The 20,937-nt window shown below is 34.7% G+C and overlaps 2 protein-coding genes across 2 annotated transcripts; both read left to right on the top strand.

Annotated features, from left to right (window-relative positions):
* Positions 1-3,104: 3,104 nt before the first annotated feature.
* On the top strand, positions 3,105-8,983 carry LOC127229086 (prolactin-3B1-like). The gene is made up of 4 exons (XM_051194095.1): positions 3,105-3,135; positions 4,641-4,798; positions 6,137-6,244; positions 8,662-8,983. Exons 1-4 carry the CDS (start codon positions 3,105-3,107, stop codon positions 8,848-8,850), a joined length of 486 nt encoding a protein of 161 aa, XP_051050052.1. The 3' UTR covers positions 8,851-8,983.
* Positions 8,984-13,681: 4,698 nt separating this feature from the next.
* LOC127229085 (prolactin-3B1) lies at positions 13,682-19,986 on the top strand. Its single transcript, XM_051194094.1, has 5 exons — positions 13,682-13,712; positions 14,771-14,928; positions 16,501-16,608; positions 18,439-18,618; positions 19,772-19,986. Exons 1-5 carry the CDS (start codon positions 13,682-13,684, stop codon positions 19,958-19,960), a joined length of 666 nt encoding a protein of 221 aa, XP_051050051.1. The 3' UTR covers positions 19,961-19,986.
* Positions 19,987-20,937: the final 951 nt, after the last annotated feature.

The following is a 20,937-nucleotide window of genomic DNA, read 5'->3' as shown; positions in this document are numbered from 1 at the left end:
CAAAGAAGATGGTAGGAAGAAAAGGAAAAGGTTCATGAAGGAAGTCACTGAAAGGCAAATGGTAAAAGATTTGTATTGAGACTAAGCAGGCTATAAGGAAACAAGATTAGTTCTGCATCTCTGCATCTCTGTGCACTTTGCCATTTGATGTAAGCACACCAAAGGTGAATGACGTATATAGACATGAGTCACAAATTGAGAGATATCCTTGTGGCTGAACTTACTTACATAAGAGGGACTTGTATTACTGGGAGAAATGGGAACATAGACAGTTGAAAATGCTGATTCATCCTGGGCATTTTGAGCTAAAATTTTGAACAATGAACAGTCTGTTCCTACCAAACCATCTACTACCTCTCAGAACCCATAAGGTAGTTGTGGCAGTAAGTATAGCAGAACAGAAAGAGTCATTGGTTTACTAATTGTTTTATGGATATATATGTGACACTTCAACTGATGCTATTTAGTCAGTGCCATGCCAGATGATAGCATAAGGTAGAGGTTTCAGGCAGACTGAGTACAAAGTATAGAATAATAAATAGAGAACAGTCTCTCAAACAGGCTAAATTAATCTATTTTAGCTCTCCATCCTTGTTAAGACATGAGACCTTTTCTTACTTTATTGCATCTTGGTACAACTCTTCTTAGTTATCATAGCTTTTCTCAATATCAACAGCAATACATATATTCTATTGAAGCTGGATACTTTATGCAAAATTTTCATGATATAATGCTATTCTCTTCAAGGCTTGTTATTTGCAAAACCATGAGGACAAGGAAGCACACTAGAAATTAAAAATGAGTAGAAGTCACTTATCACATTTGAAAAGCATCACTCCACATACATATTCTTTTAAAAAATTAAAATTATTTAACCTTTTTTATTATTTTACTTATTAATCCTAGTTCTCTCTCCCTCTCATCTTCCCATATTCCCCACAGACCTCACCATCCCATTCCCCATCCACTTCCCAGGGAGGGTAAGGCCTTCCATGAGGGATCATCAAAATCTGTCGAATCATTTGGGTTAGGACCTAGGCCCTCCCCCTTGTCTCTATGGTAAGGGAGTTTTCCTCCATGGAAAATGGGCTCCCAAAGTCCATTCATACACTAGGGATATGTCCTGGTTCCACTGCCAGAGGTCCCATAGACTACCTAGGTCTCCTAAGTTAGACCCATGGTCAGGGGGTCTGGGTCAATCCCATGCTGGTTTCCCAGCTTTCAGTTAGCTGTTTCTGTGGGTTTGTCAAGCCTGTTCTTGACCCCTTTTGTCATCACTTTTCCCTCTCTGCAACTGGATTCCAGGAGTGCCATTCAGTGATTAGCTGTGGGTGTCTGCTTCTGCTTCCTTTAGCTACTGGATGAAGGCTCTAGGGTAGCATGTAAGGTAGATAAGGCGTTATCAGGGAAGGGAATTTAAGGTAGCCTCTCCACTGTTGCTCAGATTGTTAGTTGGGTTCATGCTTGTAGGTCTGTGGACATTTCCCTAGTGCCAGATTTCTCTTTAAACCTATAATGGCTTCCTCTATTATGGTATCTCTTATCCTCTATTCTTTCCCTGACTCAAACTTCCTGTTTCCTCATGTTCTCTTCTCCCCTCTTCTTCTTCCCTTCTCTTTCTCCTATCTCCCTCTCCCCACCCCTGCTCCCAATTTGTTCAGGAGATCTTGTCCCTTTCTCCTTCCCTGGGGGACCACATATGCCTCTCTTGGGGTCTTCTTCATTTCCTAGCTTCTCTGGTGGTATGGATTGTAGGCTGGTGATCCTTTACCCTATGTCTAAAATCCATATATGAGTGAGTAAATACCATGTTTGCTTTACGTGACTGGGTTATCTCACTCAGGATGCTTTCTTCTAGTTCCATTTGCCTGTGAATGTCAAGACTCCAATGCGCCCCCCCCCCAAACTGGGTAGTACTTCATTGAGTAAATATACCACATTTTCTTTATCTATTCTTCCGTTGAGTGACATCTAGGTTGCTTCCAGGTTCTGGCTATTACAAATAATATGCTGATATGAACATAGTTAAAAAGTTGTCCTTGTTGCATAAATGTTATCTTTTGGGTATATGCCTAAGAGTGGAATGGCTGGATTTTGTGGTAGACTGATTCTCATATTCCTGAGGAACCACCATACTGATTTCCAAAATGGCTGTACGTGTTTGCACCAGCAGTGGAGGAGTGTTCCCCAGATACTTTCAAGTCCAATGAATGCATTAATGCATTAAAAGTACCTTTTTAGGACTTTGGGAGCTCATTCCCCATGGAGGGTTACTCCCTTAACCTAGAGGCAGGAAGGAGGGCCTAATTCCTACTCCAAATAGCTTGACAGATTTTGTTGATCCCTCCTGGAAGGCATCAATCTCCTTGTGGAGTGTGTGGGGGGGGATGAGATGGGAGCATGGTGGTGGGGGCATGGGAGGGAGGGAGAGAAGGAGGAAGAGGGGACTGGGATAAATATGTAAAATAAGAAAAATAAATAAATAAAAACTTTAAAAAATGTACCTTTTAAACATTTGTGTTTCTGCCTACTTAATATTGATAAAGATTCTTCTTTTTTTTTTAGTTTGGAGGATAAGTCAATAAATTCATATTTTGATAAAAAGTTGAGAAGAATTGACTGTAGATAGGACATGCTAGCCTCAAACTCAAAACATAACTGATGGAAGTTATTTGTCACCATCTAAAAAGCTCATAAATCTTAACAGAAGATATTACAAAGATAATATAGAATTCTGATCTAGAAAAAGTATGAGGAAATAAATATGTTTTTATGCATGACATGATTCTGAGTCATTAAGGTACTGAGATGACATTTGTGATTTCTAAAATAATTTGAACCCTGGACATGGTTCCAAAAAGTAAAATAATACGTAAAGAGCCAGAACTGTGGCAAGAGTTTTCTTCTTTATCCACTTCCTGAGTGGATAAAATCTTGAAACTTTTGCCTAGACAAGAGACCTTGCTCTCTTCTGTCCCTATACGTAAAAGGCCATGGATAGATTCTGTTAGTATATATAGGAGGTGATGAGTTGCGAGAAAACAGCACTCAGCTACAGCAGCTTTCCTGTGTTGTAGTTCACGGAGCAGCAGGTCTTCTCAGAGATGAAGCTGTCATTGACTGAACTGTCCTTCTGTAAGTCACAATTGATCCATACTCCCCTACTTTATTAATGTATTATTTCAAGATGATGGGTTTGGATGGAATATATTCTTTGTGCTATAATATTTGGGGAACTGATGCATTTTATGACTTACCTGAAAAAAGTCAACAGGGTGCTGAGAATTAGTTTTTGGAAACTAGTTGCTGAATGAGCCTGGACATCCATGGTTCTCTAGGGGAATCCTTCTTCTGTGAGGACATATGCCAAGCAATGTTCATAGACATTATATATTATTTTAACTTAGTTTAGTTTTTTATTTTCATTTTTGATATAAGGAAAATAGTGAGCAGAGTTACAGGTCTCTAATGGGCACCCACTTCTAACCATCTTCCATTGTACTGGACACTTAAAAAAGTAAACTAAAAATGATCAAAAAGCTTAATTTGAGAAGGTGAACTTTTTTGAGAACATTGGGCTCAATGGCATGATTTGACAGTCACAGAGAGAGGAAATAAATCATAGGTTGTCAGGGTTTGGACAATTTTCTCCTTAAATAAATCCACCCGAGGAAGAGTTAGATTTTAGAACCTTATTTAAACAAGAAGAGTAGATTTGTGATTTTACTAATTTGTTACATGCAAAAAAAAAAAAAAGGTCAAAGGTCAAAGGAAAAGCATGTTTGTTTTTACAAGTCATCTTAATATTCAAGTGATATTTGCATGAGAATGAATTAGCTAACTATTTAACTTTAATGAGATGGAAAATATACACACATTACTACAACTTAGAAATATTAGAAAAGAATGGCTTAAATATTATATATTATTCATGACTGACTAGACCTTGCCAGATGATTCAGAAAGCAAAGTCAGCCACAAGACATATCAACCAGACACACACCTGAAATCTCAGGACTCAGGATTAAGAAGTAGATGAATCTCTGTTATTCTACACTGAACTATAAGAAATTTATCCAGTCATAAAGAGAAACAGCTTACACAAAGATGATATAAGCACTTAGTACCACACATCTTTAATCCCAGGACTCCTGAGAGGTATATAAGATAGGAGCACGGTCTCAGAGCTGGCATTCATTTTCCAGCCACATCGAGGGTAGGAAGACATTGAAGTCTCGGGATTCTCCAGCCATGCTGAGTAGAGGAGGCAGTCTGAGGTTTGGTGGAGCCAGGATTGCTCTGAGTTAGAGTAAGAGCTTTGTGACAAGCTGCTTTAATTTTCTGATCTTCAGCTTGAAGTTTGAACTCCAATATCAGTCTCTGGGTCTTTTACTTTTTGTGTTACACTGTCTCAGGACTAATTTCATCTCAAAATGTTTGTAAATTTTAGAAACTCTATTGGGGCAAGCAAAGGCCAAGATAATTCTCCTACCTCTATTCACATTGGACAATTTATTCCAGATTTCATGTATACAGAAGCAAGTATTGTAGCACAAGGTCCTCAGAACAGTACATCATACACAGTGTCACTAATGTGTATTCATTTGAATGGATCATCTCAATTTTATTTCTCTTTGTAGCTGGGACACTGCTTTTCCTGACAATGTCAAATCTGCTCCCTTGGGAACATGTGGCCTCATCACCAGATTCCCATTTGTCCACTGGAAGCTTATACCAACGTATGGTTGAATTGTCACACTACACCCATGCACTTGCCTCAAAAGTCTTCAGTGACTTTGTAAGTACTGGACCTATTCTGAAGGGGCAATCAGAAAACTCAACTAATGAAACAAATTTCACATGTATTTAACAGTGAAATACAGACATTGAAACATGGGCAAGGGACAATTGGATGCTTCATAAAAACTTAAACTTGTAGAGGATGTAGCAACTGTACAATTTTTAACAATTATTTTTAAGCAACTTGTTTAGATACAAAGTCCAAACTACATGGATCATGGTACTGTGAACTCTTGTCCTTAGTGAAGGGGTCCTATCTATGTGGGCACTTCCATTTAGTACTCTGTAGTTATGTGATGTAAGAAAATTGTAATGAATTATGTGAGTAGATTAAAACTAAACAACAGAAAATCATAATAAGCAGAAAGAAGTAGCTAGTCAGAATGCCCCCCCATAGCCTTAGTAATGTTTTCAAATTTCCAAGATAAGTGTTTCATTGCAAACTGCATTGTGGTTTTCAAAAGAATTATCATCTCTATTCCTAATGAATGTACTAGATTTAGTTAGGGGAAAATCCATGGCAAAATTAGAATATGGAGCATATATTTTGAGTTGTGGTGAATATAATAACTTTACCTGGCCATTTTCACTCCTTAGTGTTTCTTTCATTCTGAAATCTATATCTATGGTTTTTTAGTTATACAATATTCCTAGAAATCCATTAAACTTTTACAAATTTCTTGATTTCTAGGAATAAAAATATATACTTTAGATAATAAATTCCTTAAGCAAATAGAAACTTCAACTGACACACACACACACACACACACACACACACACACACACACACACATATATATATATATATATATATATATATATAATATGTTTAATTCATTTAGTCACTGGTAAATATTTCATTAGAGTGTGCCTAAATTTTTATGATTGATTTTTACACCATCAGTAAGATTGCATCCTACCCATATGATGTAACTTTGTACTTAAAGGAAGTACTTATTTATAATATCAGTTTAAAGGGAATAGACTATAACTATGAACACACATGTGTATGCCACTACATAAATAGAAAAAGTGCTTAAACCCTCAGTGTTTTACAGTATGTGTATTACTCAGTACTTTGTTTCTAAACAATGCCATTCAGGAAGGGCAAAACCACAAAAGAATAGTATATAGAGAAGGAAAATGGTGGGTTAAAATTAGATTGCTTCTCTCTTGGCCAGGAAAAGTAGGCAGACAGTCTTAATTCCTGTTTCAATTTCTATATATTTATCATTTGCTAAAAAAATACATCTATATAATGTGTTGGTGGGTATGATTATAAAAATATTTGTTCAGTGTTTAACATTAAGAAATAAGACCTTTCAATGTCTTCCAGAATATGAAGTTTGGTAGGAGTATTTGGAGACAGAACCTGTTGTTAAGCACCTGCCACACTGCCTCTATTCCTGCTCCAGAAAACAGAGAACAAGTCCACCAAACCAAAGTATGTAGCTTTGATGTATGTGGTTACTATGTCAATAGAACCTGTGGCAATCTTAGCACCAAGAGAAGGGAAGACATGACAAATAGACAATGATATTATATGGTTGACAATTTCTCTCTAATATTAAACCTTCTTCATATGATAGCAAGTTAGTAAATTGATCTTCCAGCACACCATATTTTAACAACATAATATCTGTAGAGTTATCCCTAATTATATGGGGAGCTTTAATATGAGTTGAACATTCCCAGTTGACTATACATTTATATGTATGTAGAAGAGTTACAGATATAGTTGTGTTTATGGTATAATGCTACAAACTCTCCTCTGCAGGAATGTTATTTAAGGACCAAGGATCCATTTAGTTTTGATTTGTGAACATTCTTTTGACCTTACATGTTTTTATAATTTATGAAGACTTTCTCTACAACTACTCATCCTTCTCTTGTATTTCTAGTGAAAATAAGGTGAAAAAGAGGTTCCTCTACACATTTTTATCTTATTCCAGATGATAACCTATGAAGACAGAATCTCTCAGCACCTATGATATATAACTGTTAACATTTTTTGCCTCAATCTTTGTCATAAAATTTCTGAATAATATTTACATAAAATGTCATGTGTACAGATACAAATATATTTCCACTTTGTGTGGAATATATTGTGTGTATAGGTTATTCCTACAAATAAAGTGTGAGTATAATAATGGCAATTAAAGAATGAATAGGTATAGGAAGTGTTCAGCATTTCCTCAGATTTACTTATAGTGAAGATCTAAAAAGCAGCCCATTGTTACTGATTCTCTAGTATGTAGTGTTATTAGGACCATAAAGTGCTGAGGTTCTCCAGGACTACAAATAGAAGAAGTATAGTGAAAACAAAACATGAATCATGATCATTTTGACATTAAACAGAAATCATTATTTAGGAAAATCAATTCTATTTGAGAAAATTGTAAATTGTAATTCTGTGACAGAATATTGTTATTTCTGTCTTGCATGTCACATGCTAGAAGGTTTTCTAGTTCCTATTAATAATAAATCAATACTGGAGCTTATGAGCTTCTTTCAACCTCCACATAAATTTCATGTAATTTAGTGAGATATTCTTCCTGATTATTTAGTCAGAAGATCTACTGAAAGTGACCATCAATATTTTACAAGCCTGGGAGGAGCCTCTTAAGCACATGGTGGCTGCAGTGGCAGCACTTCCAAATGCATCTGATATTATGCTGTCAAGAACAAAAGAGTTGGAGGAAAAAGTTTTAGGCCTTCTGGAGGGACTGAAGATCACAATCAGCAGGGTGAGTCCACTCATACTTCACATTCCTTTGCTTCTCTCCTGTGTCAAAGAGGTGTTTTGTTTGATGAGTAGCAAGTATTTCAATACTTCATGCCTGAAACTAATATATATATAAAATATATGAAATTGTATATCTATGTGTGTTTATGTACAAATGTGTTATATATGTGTATATATATATGTATGTATAAATTATACATCTATTTTTTTCATGTTCTTTACTGAGAACTATACATACCAGTACTCTTGAAAGTATCTGGTTTGCATAGTAACATATAGTGTAGCTTTCATGGTGTATGATATCTCAGACTAATTCAGAAAATCTGATAACAATCTTGGAACTCCAAAACCTTACTGCAATTTTGAAAATGTTTAATATGTTCATGAATTTGGATGAAAGCATTATATAAAGAATAGATTGAGTTTAAACATAGAAAATTAAAATATTCTCAAACCCATAAGAAGTAATGATCCCTGTGAGAATTAGCTGAGAAAGCATAAGCCCTTATATTATCCTTTTGTCAAATGCATGTATACCATGAAAAGTTATCTCCCAGTTTCTCAATAACTCAGTCTAACTCTACATTGGTATATTTCTTCTGGGACCAATGACACAACAGAAAATGTGCTCATGTTAAGGGGCCTAATGCCTTCAAGATAATATATGACAAACTTGTTCTATATTAATACATTTTCCTTAAAGTGTAACTCAACCTTTGACACTTCTACAGAATGAGGCTAAAGAAAGACACGGGATAAATGCCTTCTTGGGTATGAGGAATTTGATTCCAGAAGCCACATAAAATTAAAGAGATGTAGTGACTACTCTGTAGTATACAAACATTAGATCACAGAAAGATCACTGGTGTTTGCTAAAATAAAAGCAGATACCTCAAGAAATGATAGAGAAATATGGTAACCAACTGTGGAACTTTAGACAACATTTATTCTGATCTATTAATGCTGGTACATGAATTCTGCAAATGTATACCCCCCACATGTATATATGTATATATGTGTAATATGTATATAATATATATATATATATTCATGTACACGGAGGTATTATTACCAAGTAATACTAACAGTGTAATCTCTCTCATTTCCATCTTTAGATTCAGCCCAGATCTGTTGAAGATGAGTTTACATCCTGGTCTGGATGGTTAGATTTGCAGTCATCTGATGAAGCTACTCGCAACCTTGCTCTTTATACACTGGCCCGCTGCATACGCAGGGATACACATAAAGTTGACAATTATCTCAAGGTTTTGAAGTGCCGAGATGTCCATAACAACAACTGCTGAGCTCAAATCTTTGTTCACTGTCATGGAGAAGGTCCTTGATAATCCGGATGTTCAAAGTTCCATTGAATCTCTACCTTTTGGTGTATTCCTAAGTTTAATGGATATGTTATTCTAAAATAAACACTGATTATTTATAAATTCAAAATGAAGATTTGTCATTGTTCCATGAGCATTTCATGCAGAATTTAGTAATGATATCAAATATTTTTCTTAAGTAATTTTAGTTTACAAAAATCAAAAGAGTACTTGTATTAGTCAGAATGAATGGATGACCTAACATATTAGAACCAGAACAACAATTTCCTAGTAATCAGAAGAACCATTTTGCCATGAAGATGGAATTTTATGCAAACAAACAATGGGCAATGAGCACTTTCTCAAAGTCTCATCACAGACAATGCAATTGTTATATTAACACTAAACACATTACACACACACAATGTACACAAATATATTGAGATTATAATATACTACATTTCTCCCTTCCATTTTCTCCCTCCAAGACCTATGTTTTCCTTCTTGCCTTCTTTAAAATTTGTGGCCTCTTTCCTTCACTAATTTTTATTACAGTTGTATATATATTGCTAAAAATAACCTACCCAGTCTGTATAGTTTTGTTGAGTTCATGTTTCTAGTATTGAACATTTTACACTTAGCATTCCTTAGTTGCCTGTTGTTCTTAATATAAAGTTGAGACTTTTTTAAACACTGTACATTCTGTTAGGGAACATGCATGTTACATGACTCTTGACCTATTGCAAAAACCATGGAGCTTCTGCCATATTAAAAGAAAATCACTAATCCAGATCTGAAACAGTTGGGGGTTTTGTGAGATTCTATTCCAGAGGAACATTAAAAACAAACAAACCAAAACCCAAACCCAACAAATGCACTATTTACCCCAGACTCAGATTCTGTGACAGACCAAAGAAGTCACACCAACAAATGCCAATTGATGAAGCATTTGATTTTGGAGGGTCACTTATAGGAATAAGAGCAAAGACTTATTTACATGCCCAAAACATCTTAAAGATAGCTACATAACCTATAGCAAACTATAGTATGGATAACAGTTCAAAAAAACCTGGAAATCTGGATGGAGCACAATATAAAACTTGGACAGAGCTCAACTAGTTAGAACCCTTACTGGTCTCAGCCTGTTCCAGGCAGCAACTGGTCTTGGGCTTCAGTACAGCTGGCATGGTCTCTTCTTTTTCCTTTTTCAAGCAGATCAGCTCAGGTCAACCTCTTCCAGATATCAGGTGGTCTCTGCTTCTTCCTCACAGCATAGCAAGTTGGAGAGTGCCTATCAGCATTCTTACAGTTTATACCTGTTTGAGATTAAATAGACCTAATTTAGTCAAGTGCAAGTACTCTCTGAATGTATTCAGGTATTTTCCTCCCCCGGGGGAATAATAAGGTTTCCTGCAGGATGGGATGTTTCCTTCCCTTAGAAGCCCATTGCCTCACCACTGCCCCTTTTAACAACTGACAGCCATGAGAAGCTTCCCTCCAAGATGGAAGGCATTGCAACAAAAGGTTCAGTTCCTAACTTCTCTAACAGTAAAGTTATTTCAGATGAGGCCACAAGGTTTTGACACAAAAAAAGAGAGAAAGCTAAAACCAAACCCAATAACAATAAGGTCAGAGAGATATTTAGAATCCATGAGCTTTCCTGTCTCATGGCAAACCTCTACTCAAGAAATTGGCTCAATAGACTATGGAACATATATATTTTACAGATTGTCACAAAGAGCACAGAATAAATTAAAAACATTCCTAAAGCACTTCCCACAACTGTGAAAATCATGAAATTCAACAATCAGAGTAATCTTCATATGATCGTCTGCAGTCCAAGAGGAGCAATCTTTGGATTAAACTGCTTTCCTGTCATCCTAAAGACATAACTTTGATATCTAAAACTGAAGATGTCTGCCCCTCTAGCATATACCTGAATTCTAGCCCTGGTGCAAAAGTCACATGAAGATCCAGCTACTTTACCCCAACTTATGAGATTCAGACCACTACAATAACCTTTTAAAAATGAAGTCAAAAATTTCTTTAAACACACACACACACACACATACAGAAAAGACCTAGAAACACTGTCATATCAAAATAATATCAAAATCAAAAGATCCCCAGTCTTTTACATCTGCCTATCCAATATACATTATATAAATGTGAAAACCTCACCAACAGCTGCAACTTCCTATATTCCAATCACAGGAGCCAGTTCACCATGAGATTCTTGATAGATGCTTTTGAACAAAAAGGTCTATAGGCAGATGGACCCATAAACCCATAAAATGAGTTTTTATGATTTCCATAAAATCATGTAAAACATTTAGAGGTAGAAGAAAAATGAATTTTGTTGTTTTCTTTACTTACTTCCTTTAAAAAGGAGAGAGAAGTAAAATTTCTCCAACAATTTTTTGCAGGCATCCTACTTCTAAAAATGTCTGTATTGCAAGGTACTGATCATATCTATGCAGGACTATTAAGTGGCTTAACTTGACCTTTCATGTGGATTAAGAGATGTGGAGCTCAGTATGGTTTATTTGCTACTGTAGACACATGTGATTTGTTGTAGGAAATTAACATTCTTGTATTTGTAGAGATCTTTTCTTACATAAGATTGGGAATAGAAATTTTCTATCTCATTTTGTAGGTCAGTTATGGATAGTAAATGTTATATAGCTGAGAAACATAAAATTTTCAATAAAAAGGTAACAGATTGGTGGGCAGAGTATAAGTTACTGTCTGTGTTTATAATTTAATGCCCCAACCAGAACTAAACTACAGAATAGTGTTTAAAGGTGATGTTTGGCTTCTCTGAATATGTAAACAGTGAAGATGGACAGGAAAATGGGAGGAAAGGTTGATCAAGGAAATCATGGGAAGCAAATGATAGCATATTTGCATTGAGATTCAGCAGGCTATAAGGATTCAAAATTATCTCTGCATTAAAGTTCCCAGAGCATTTTTCCCCTTTGAAATAAATACACTGAACGTGAATGGGATATGTAAACCTATGATTCATGCCACATTTGGTGTTACTTGCTTGAGCATGAACTGGAAATGGGCCTTGAATTACTACGAGAAGCAAGAACAAGACAGAATTGAAATTGCTGACTCTTTGAGCCCTTTGAGCTAAACATTAAGACAATAAAGATCTTATATTTACCAAACCATCTAGTACGCTAAGATAGAACCCATAAACATCTTGAATCCCTAAGCTATCTAGAAAGGTAATGAGAGTAGCTAAACAGAATGGACTACCATTTTACTTGCTCCCTTAATGTTCTGGGCAGCGAAACTGACTCCATCCAGTCAGCACCATGGAAGATGCCAGCATAAGAAACCATCTCAGGTTGAATGAAGGTAGTATATAGATAAGTACATAGAACTCAATTTTTCACCTAGGCTTGTCTATGTGAGCACCCAATCCCTTTTAAGTCTTGAGACCTCTTCTTAATTCTACTACAGCTTTATGACTTTTTGGTTATTGCTCCTACAGATTCTCATCCTCAGTGGCAATTTCTACACTTTGAAGAACTCTAGTCCACAAATGTCCCATGATATAATGCTTCTCGTATGTGACAAAATTCAGTTGGAAAAGCTTCAGGAAAAAGTATCAAAAAAGTTAATGGATTAGAAGAAGGTACCCATCAATGAATATCACAATTTCCGACTCTTAGAAGTTAATGGAATGGTGCCCTAGTGTAGAGGTTAAATCTCTTTCTTACTAGTATTTGAAAATCTTCTCAAAGACGAATTCTACTCTAAACAAAATTTCAGTTGCACACAAGATTTTAAAAGAGTAAACTCTGTTATTTATGAGACTGCATTTCTGGGTTCAGTGGCTGAAAAATCCAGGCTTCTAAATACCTCAAATATTCAAAACAAGGAATGGTTTATTTAGTGTCAATGAGAACTTTGAAGTCTATAGAGGTTTATTATCAACAAGTGTTTTTTTAACTCAGCTATATGGTAAAATTAGCAGCCACCTGGTAAGGTACCTGCACTGCTATTACAGTGGCAATGAGTTATGGTTACAAGAAATAATGTACAGAAATGATGTAAAGCTAACAATATGTAATACACTGTAAGTTTACAATGTGATACATTGTAAGACATCAAAAAAGCATGTCTCTGAGGAGATCATAGGCATCATCTAAGTAAGTATCATAGCCTTTTTAGATGAACATCATATGGCTATCAAAATTCCTTTTAAACAATTGTTATTCTGCCTACGTAATATCAGAACAGTATCTACTTTTGAAAAGTAACTGTTTATAGTTTGCTGGTAACAGAGAGAAATCCATGTTTTGATAAAATGTTAAAAATTGACTGTTGTTATAACATGCCAGCCCAAGGCTAAAATAAGAACTGGTGGTAGACTTTTGTCACCACTTGAGATATTAAGAGAGCATACAGACATGACAGAAAGAATATAATCCTCTGATCCTGAGTGATCATATAAGGAAATAAACATATTTTCCTATTTGACCTGACTCTTAGTCATTATTGAACTGAGATGACTTAAGTGATTTCCAAAATAGTTTGAACCCTGGACATTGTTGCACAATGCAAAGCAATACATGTAGAGATAGACTGCATCAAGAATAAGGTATATTTTTCTATTTTCTTAGGGGAAATAACCATGGAACTTTTCACTGGAAAAAAACATTACTTCCCTCTGCCTGCTGACCTGCATGACCTTAGGAAGATCCTGTTAGTATATATGGAAGGTGCTAAGTTGAAGGAAGGAAAGCAGTCTGATACAGCAGCATACTTGTAGTCTACACAGCAGAAGAACTTCTCTGAAATGCAGCTCTCTTTGACTCTTCCATGCTTCTGTAAGTAGCACTTTATTCATACTCTAAGTTTCATTAGTATGTTACTTCACAATGGTGGTTTAGATAGAACCTCAGAGTCCTTGTTCTTATTGGTATTTGGAGAAGTGTTGCTTTTCATGACTCACCAAAATGCAAGACAATATTGATCTGAGAATTATTATTGTGACAGTTGCTAAATCAATCTTGAGATCAATGATTCTCTATATAAATTCCCATTCTCTGAGGAAACATGCAAATGCAATGTCCATAGATATTTTGAAGTTGCTTACTATTTTAATTTTTTTGACAAGAGGACAAAAAATGGACACTATTATGGGTCTAAGGGACATGTTCTTGTAACCAACTTCCAAGCTCAGGACTTCTCACGGAACAAGAAACAAGACCAAGAAAAAAAAACAAAAAAACAAAACAAACAAACAAAACAAAACAAAAAAAACCTTGTTGCTGAAATTGAGAAGTTGAACTTTATTGAAAACATAGGATTCAATAGTCTAATTGTGTCAGTCACAGAAGGATAAAATAACATAAGATGTAAGGGCTTAGATATTTCTCTGATTTCATAAATTTACGTACGGAGAATTTAGGCTCTGGAACATTAGACAATGACAGTCAGTTTGTAACTTTAGCAATTCGTTACATGCATTCATAGCAAATGGAAAAGAAGGCATGTTTTAACAAGTCATCTTAAATTTTAAGTAACATTTGCAAGAAAAATTAATTAATAGACTAATTAAAACTTATTTAATGAAGTAAAAATGAACATAAATTCCCAATCCTTTAAAATATATAGAAAATGGCTTGAATTCTTTGACTCAGGATTAATCTCAGCTAAAATGTTTACAAAGTTGAGACACTGCTGAGGCAAACCAAAGCTGAGAGTATTCTCCTACTTCTCAATATGGGGATGAGAGAAACATCACTTGTCACCTAAGTTTACACATTGGGCTAAGTAATTCCAGACTCCATCTGTACAGAACCAAGGACTGTAGCAGCACAGGAAACTCTGAACAGACAGAATATCCTATACAATGTCACTAATGTATCACTTCTCTCTATAGCTGGAACACTCCTTTTACTGGTAGTGTCGAACTTGCTGCTTTGGGAGCATGTGACCTCATCACCAAATTCCCAGGTGTCCACTGAAAGCCTGTACCAAAGTGTGGTTGAACTGTCACACTACACCTATGATCTTGCTTCAAAAGTGTTCATTGAATTTGTAAGTGGTGTACTTCCTTCAGGTTTCTATTATGAAGGTGCAATCATAAAATCCTACTTATAACACAGAGCTCATCATGAATCAAATTTTAAACGCAATAATTTAATAAATGAAAAAGAGGATATCAAGAAGTGGGGAGATTGGGAAGTTTCACGAAAACTTAGACTTGTAAAGAAAGCAGTAAAGATATTCAAGTTTTATTAATGAACTTTTTTAAAAAGCAAAATATTTTAATTTGAACCCCAGAAAGTATTGATTGGGTACACTGTGAATCCCTGTCTTTCATGAAGGGGACCTCGGAATTGGCATTCTCACTTAGCAGTTTGTAGAAATCTGTTGTCAGAGAAATAATTTGTAATAAATTGTGTAAATAGGGTAAAGTTAAACCTTGGAAAACCATGTTAAGAGGAAAAGACAAACCAATTCTGAGAATTGTTGTTTTTAATTTCCCATGGATAAATGCATCACTTAACTTGGATGACAGGTTTAGAAAAATTTTTTCCCTATTTCTAGTGAATGCTCTTGATTGGTTAGGACTAATCAATGAAGAAAGAAACATCAGTGCCAGGTTGAAAATATGGATCATATGCCTTTAGATTTGCAATGAATACATTTCTCTCTTGCCATTCTCACTCACTAGTTTTCTCAATTTCTTTCACTGTGTATTCAATACTCATTCTTTCAACAGTATACTATTTCTAGGAATCCACTGTACTCCTACAAATTTACGAGTTTTCATTATTGAAACTATAATTAATTCCTTCACTAAATACCATCTAATATTGCAGTGGCTTTCAACCTATGGGGAATAATTCCTTTGAGATTACAACATATCAGATAGTCTGCAAACTGATACTTACATGATGATACATAACAGTAGCAAAAGTACAGTTATGAAATAGCAACAAAAATATTTTCATGCAGGGGATCACCACAACATGAAGAACTATATTAAAAGGCCATAGCTTTAGGAATGTTGGGAATGATGGCAACCACTTTCTATAGACTAATGTATAAATATTAAACAAAACTTTTAAGAACTTTCCTTCCCTCATTGGTAAATACTTCCTTAGAATACAACTAGATTTTTGTGATTGATTTTGACATCATTAATGATTATAAACTACTTTTATCATACACACGAGTACTTAATAGTAAATATTTAATTTACCAATGCCTAGGTAAAAGAATTATGTATTTATGTGCATGAAGGACCAGAATAATTAAACTGTAGATGAATATACATACATTATTCTATAGCACACACTTCAAAATTATAAAGCAGTGATAGTTATTCTCCAGGTTTAGAGTATTTTTGTTAGTGTTTTATTTTCAAACAAAAGGGCAAAGAACAAGAGAATACTATAGAAAGTAAGAGTACTAGAAGGTAGAAAATTCTATTGCTTATCCAAAGAACAGAAAGTGTAGACAGTGTTTTCTTCATTACTTTGTTTTCTTTTATATAGTTAATATTTATTAAAGTGATTTATATCTACAAAATTCATTACTGATGTTTAAACTCTATTTATTGAATATTTACTCCATAGAAAAAAACCTTTTAATTTATTCTAGAATATGAAGTTTGGTAGGAGAACTTGGACACAGAACCTGATGTTAAACAACTGCCACACTGCCTCTATCTTCACTCCAGAAAACAGCGAACAAGTCCATGAGACAAAAGTAGGTTTCCTCCTGGTTGTCACAAGAGCAAATGAAGTAATGTACAGGATACTTGTGCTGTGTGTGGTTACTGGAGCCATAGCAGGTGTGATAATCACAGATGAGAGAAGGGAAGAAGAATAACAATCAATATATGGTTGATAGTTTCACACTAAGAAAAGTGCTTGTCCATAGGAAAGCAGGATAATAAACTGGCCATTCAGAGCACCATATTTTTACAGCACATTTCTTGTGGGGTTATTCTTTATATATCCTAGAAAGTTTAATATAACTTGGGCTTTCCTGGTTGACTATACATTTATATGTATGTAGAAAAGTAGGAAAGTTGCAGATACTGTAATGTTTATGAACTAATGATAATAATATTCTCTCCACTGGAAGAATATTACTTAATGACAATATTCATTTCTTTTTCCTTTTAAAGACTCTCTTAGATGTACTTCTGTTTCTTCATTGTTTTTTCTTGTATCTCAAGTGAATATGAGCTGAAATGGGAGTTTCTCTGCTTAATTTAAGTTAATCTTGATAATAACCTTTGATATAATGGTAACTGAACTTCTTAGTACCTATAATGTATACATTTATAATATCTTTTCTCCTAGTCTCTATAATAGCCTGAAAAATAATTTATACAAAACTTTGAATGTGTGCATGTCTCATATATATATATATGTATGTATGTATGTTTGTATATATATATACATACATGCATATATATATATATATATATATATAATCTATTTCCCCTTTCTGTCTATTACTACTAACTAGTACTCAACATAAAAACAGGAATAAGTATGAGTATAATAATAGTAAATGAATGAAGAGGAGATACAGGAAGAGGTGATTATTTGTTCAGATATACTTGTCTAGAATTCTCAAAAGCATTCTATTGACATTGCTTAATTTAATCCCCAAAAAAGATCTCTAATACACAATATTAATAATATCATAAAAAGTGAGGCTTCAGATGCTTTTATACAAATTTCAACACATGAATCCTGAGTAGAATATGAATCCAATATTTATTTACCTATCACATTCAATCCTAGTCCCTAGGTGGCAACATTTCAGACAATGGATTTTGCTATCAATTTTGACCCACATTTTTTTCTTCACATGCTTTATGTGTTTCCTATAAAATGTCCATGAGATTCCCCTACATTTAATTTTTATATTATTACCAAGACAGTAGAAAACAGAAATGGCACTGTGATATTCATATATTCTCTAGCAATGAGCACACACTTAAAAGGTCAACATTCTTTACTGGTATTAAAAATAACAGTGAACTATTGTTATGCAGTATCTGAGGAAAAAAAATGGGATGCTCTGCTAGAAGCAAGGAGAAGTTATCTATACTTAAGGCATTATAATTCTGAATGTCTTCTTTCTTTCCTTGTATTTCTACTTCAATATTTTACAGTGATAAAGCAGACATGCATATATTAATGAGCAATTGTTTAATGAGTGTGAAAATGATTTTTACCACTGATCTTGGACTATAGTATCATCTTTTTTGTATTATGAAAAGTCCATAGACACCTATTATGCTCGTGCAAACTTTGGTTTCCCATGGACAACGGAAGTTGAAAACATGATCAGTTTGACACTCACCAGAAATCACTGTTAAGGAAAACAACGATTCTACTTGAAGAAAAATATAATTTTGGGATAGAAAATTGTTATTCCTATATTGCAAAGAAGATTTTCTACATTCTTATTAAAAATGAATCAATACTGGAACTCTTGAGCTTTTTTCAGCCACCACATGTATTAATCCTGATATGTTTCACATAATTTAATGGGATATTTTTCATGATTGTCTAGTCAGAAGATCTCCTGAAAGTGACCATCAGTATTTTACAAGCCTGGGAGGAGCCTCTGAAGCACATGGTGGCTGCAATGGCTGCTCTTCCAGATGCATCTGATGTTATGCTGTCAAGGACAAAAGAGTTGGAGGAAAGAGTTCTAGGCCTTCTGGAGGGACTGAAGATCACAATCAGCAGGGTGAGTCCACTCATACTTCACATTCCTTTGTTTCTCTCCTGTGTCAAAGAGGTGATTTGTTTGATGGGATGTGAATTTTCAAAACTTCACTTCTGAGATATACCATATGTTGTGTACACACCCACACACACACACACACACACACGTATGATATATATCCAATTCATTGCATCCTTGCCTGTAAGGAAAGGCTGTTTATATATCCTACCTTCCTCAGGTTCTTTACTGAGAACCACACACACTAGTAATCTCAATAGAAAGTAGCTGGTCCTCATACTAACACAAAGATTACCTTTCATATAAGGTATTGATATTACTGAGTAATACAGATAATCATATAATGGTCCTGCCTGGAACTCCAAAACCATAACCTACTTAAGGAAATGTTTGATAGTTTCATAGGATTTGGGATATCAAACTATATTAGGAACAGGTTGAGTTTAAAGAAAGAAGAAAAAAACAAAAACAAAACAAAACAAAAAACAATGTTCTGCCGAAACCCATTAGTGTGAATGATGCCTGAGGAAACTGCTGAGAAAGTGGCAGCCCTTTTATCGAACTTTTGTCAAAAGCATGTGTACCATTCAAATGTCCAGATAGTTTCACTCATACTTGTATGAATATAACTTTTCTGATACCAATGACACAAAAGAATAAATCATATTTATTACCACATGATGTTTGCTTTCAGAGGCCTAATGCCTTCATAGTGCCTTAGCCCATATACTTGACAAACCTTCCCTTTACTAATACATTTTCTATCTAGCATAATACAACCTTTAATAGTTTTACAGAATGAGAATAATGAAATGGCTTAGTTTATAAATGGCTTCATTGCTGGAAACATATTTAACTCCAGAATCTACATAAAAACAAAAATATGTAGTAACTACTCCTTGCTATCCAAACATTAGGAAGGCAAAAAGATGGAGATCACTGGTAATTCTTTCAAAATAAGAGAAGCCATTGCAAGAGAATAAAAATAGAGAAAGATAGAAGCCAGCCCAGCAGTGGATGCTTAAACAATAATGACTTCTAATCTAATGCATGTGAGTGCATTCCTGCACATGCACCTTCCATGCATATACATACTTGCACACACAAGTTAATGTGAACAAGCATATTAATATGATCCTTTTCTTTCTGTGTTTAGGTTCAACCTGGAGCTGTTGAAAATGACTGTACTTCCTGGTATGGATGGTCAGATTTGCAGTCATCTGATGAAGCTACTCGCTATTTTGCTCTTAGTAACTTGTACCAATGTGTGCGCAGGGATACACACAAGGTTGACAATTATCTCAAGGTCTTGAAGTGCAGAGATATTCATAACAACAACTGCTAAACTCACATCCATGTTTTCTGTCACAGAGAAGGTCCTTGATAATCCAGACCTTCAAAGCTCTATTGTCTCTACCTCCTTTGTGCATTCCTGGGTTTACTGGATGTACTATTCAAAAAATTGATTCTTTGGAAATTTTAAAATCAAAATGAAGATTTGTCTATGTTTCATGGGTATTTAATGCAGAATTTAGAAATTATATTGGGATATTCATATCAAATATTCTCCATAAGTAAATTTAGTTTATGCAAGTCAAAAGAGTACTTGTACTAGTCAGAATGAGTGAAAATGACTTAGCATATTAGAACCAAAGCAAGAGTTTCCCAGTAATTAGTAGACCTATTTTTTCAAGAAGATGAAAGTTATGAATACAAACCTGGAGCAATGGCCACTTTCTTGAAGTCTCATCAAAGAATATAGTTGTTATACAATTGAAACATCATTAAACAATCATACACACACACACACACACACACACACACACGTAATTACAAAATTTCTCACTTTGTTTTCCTTCTTCCAAACATTGACGTATTGTCATATTCTCTTCTTGGTCTTTTTTTAATTAATTTTTTATCACATATTCATACACACACACACACACACACACACACACACACATATTCTCACTTGTTGCTGACACATATGTTTCAACAATGAACAATTGGTATTAGACAGCCAATTGGTGTGTTTTTCCTTAGGGAAACTATTTATTTGACCTTACTGTTCCTTAGCTGCCTGTAGTTCTTTGGTAGACTTGATACCTTTTTAAATATCCTATAGGCTGTTAGGATATATTCATGAAACATCTATGAGTTTCCCTAATAACTTTTTAATCTTAATTCTTTATAATGCCATCTTAGATAGATTCTAAATATTTTTTGGTTCTGTATTATTATGCATTTAACAGCACCTCATATCATATTCAACCTTTTTAACATCCCACACTCATGCCCCAATTATTAATGTCACAAATCGGG

The sequence above is a fragment of the Phodopus roborovskii genome, unplaced genomic scaffold (genome assembly GCF_943737965.1).
Source record: "Phodopus roborovskii unplaced genomic scaffold, PHOROB, whole genome shotgun sequence".
NCBI classification, from domain to species: Eukaryota; Metazoa; Chordata; class Mammalia; order Rodentia; family Cricetidae; genus Phodopus; species Phodopus roborovskii.
This window is presented reverse-complemented; position numbering and strand designations above follow the sequence as displayed.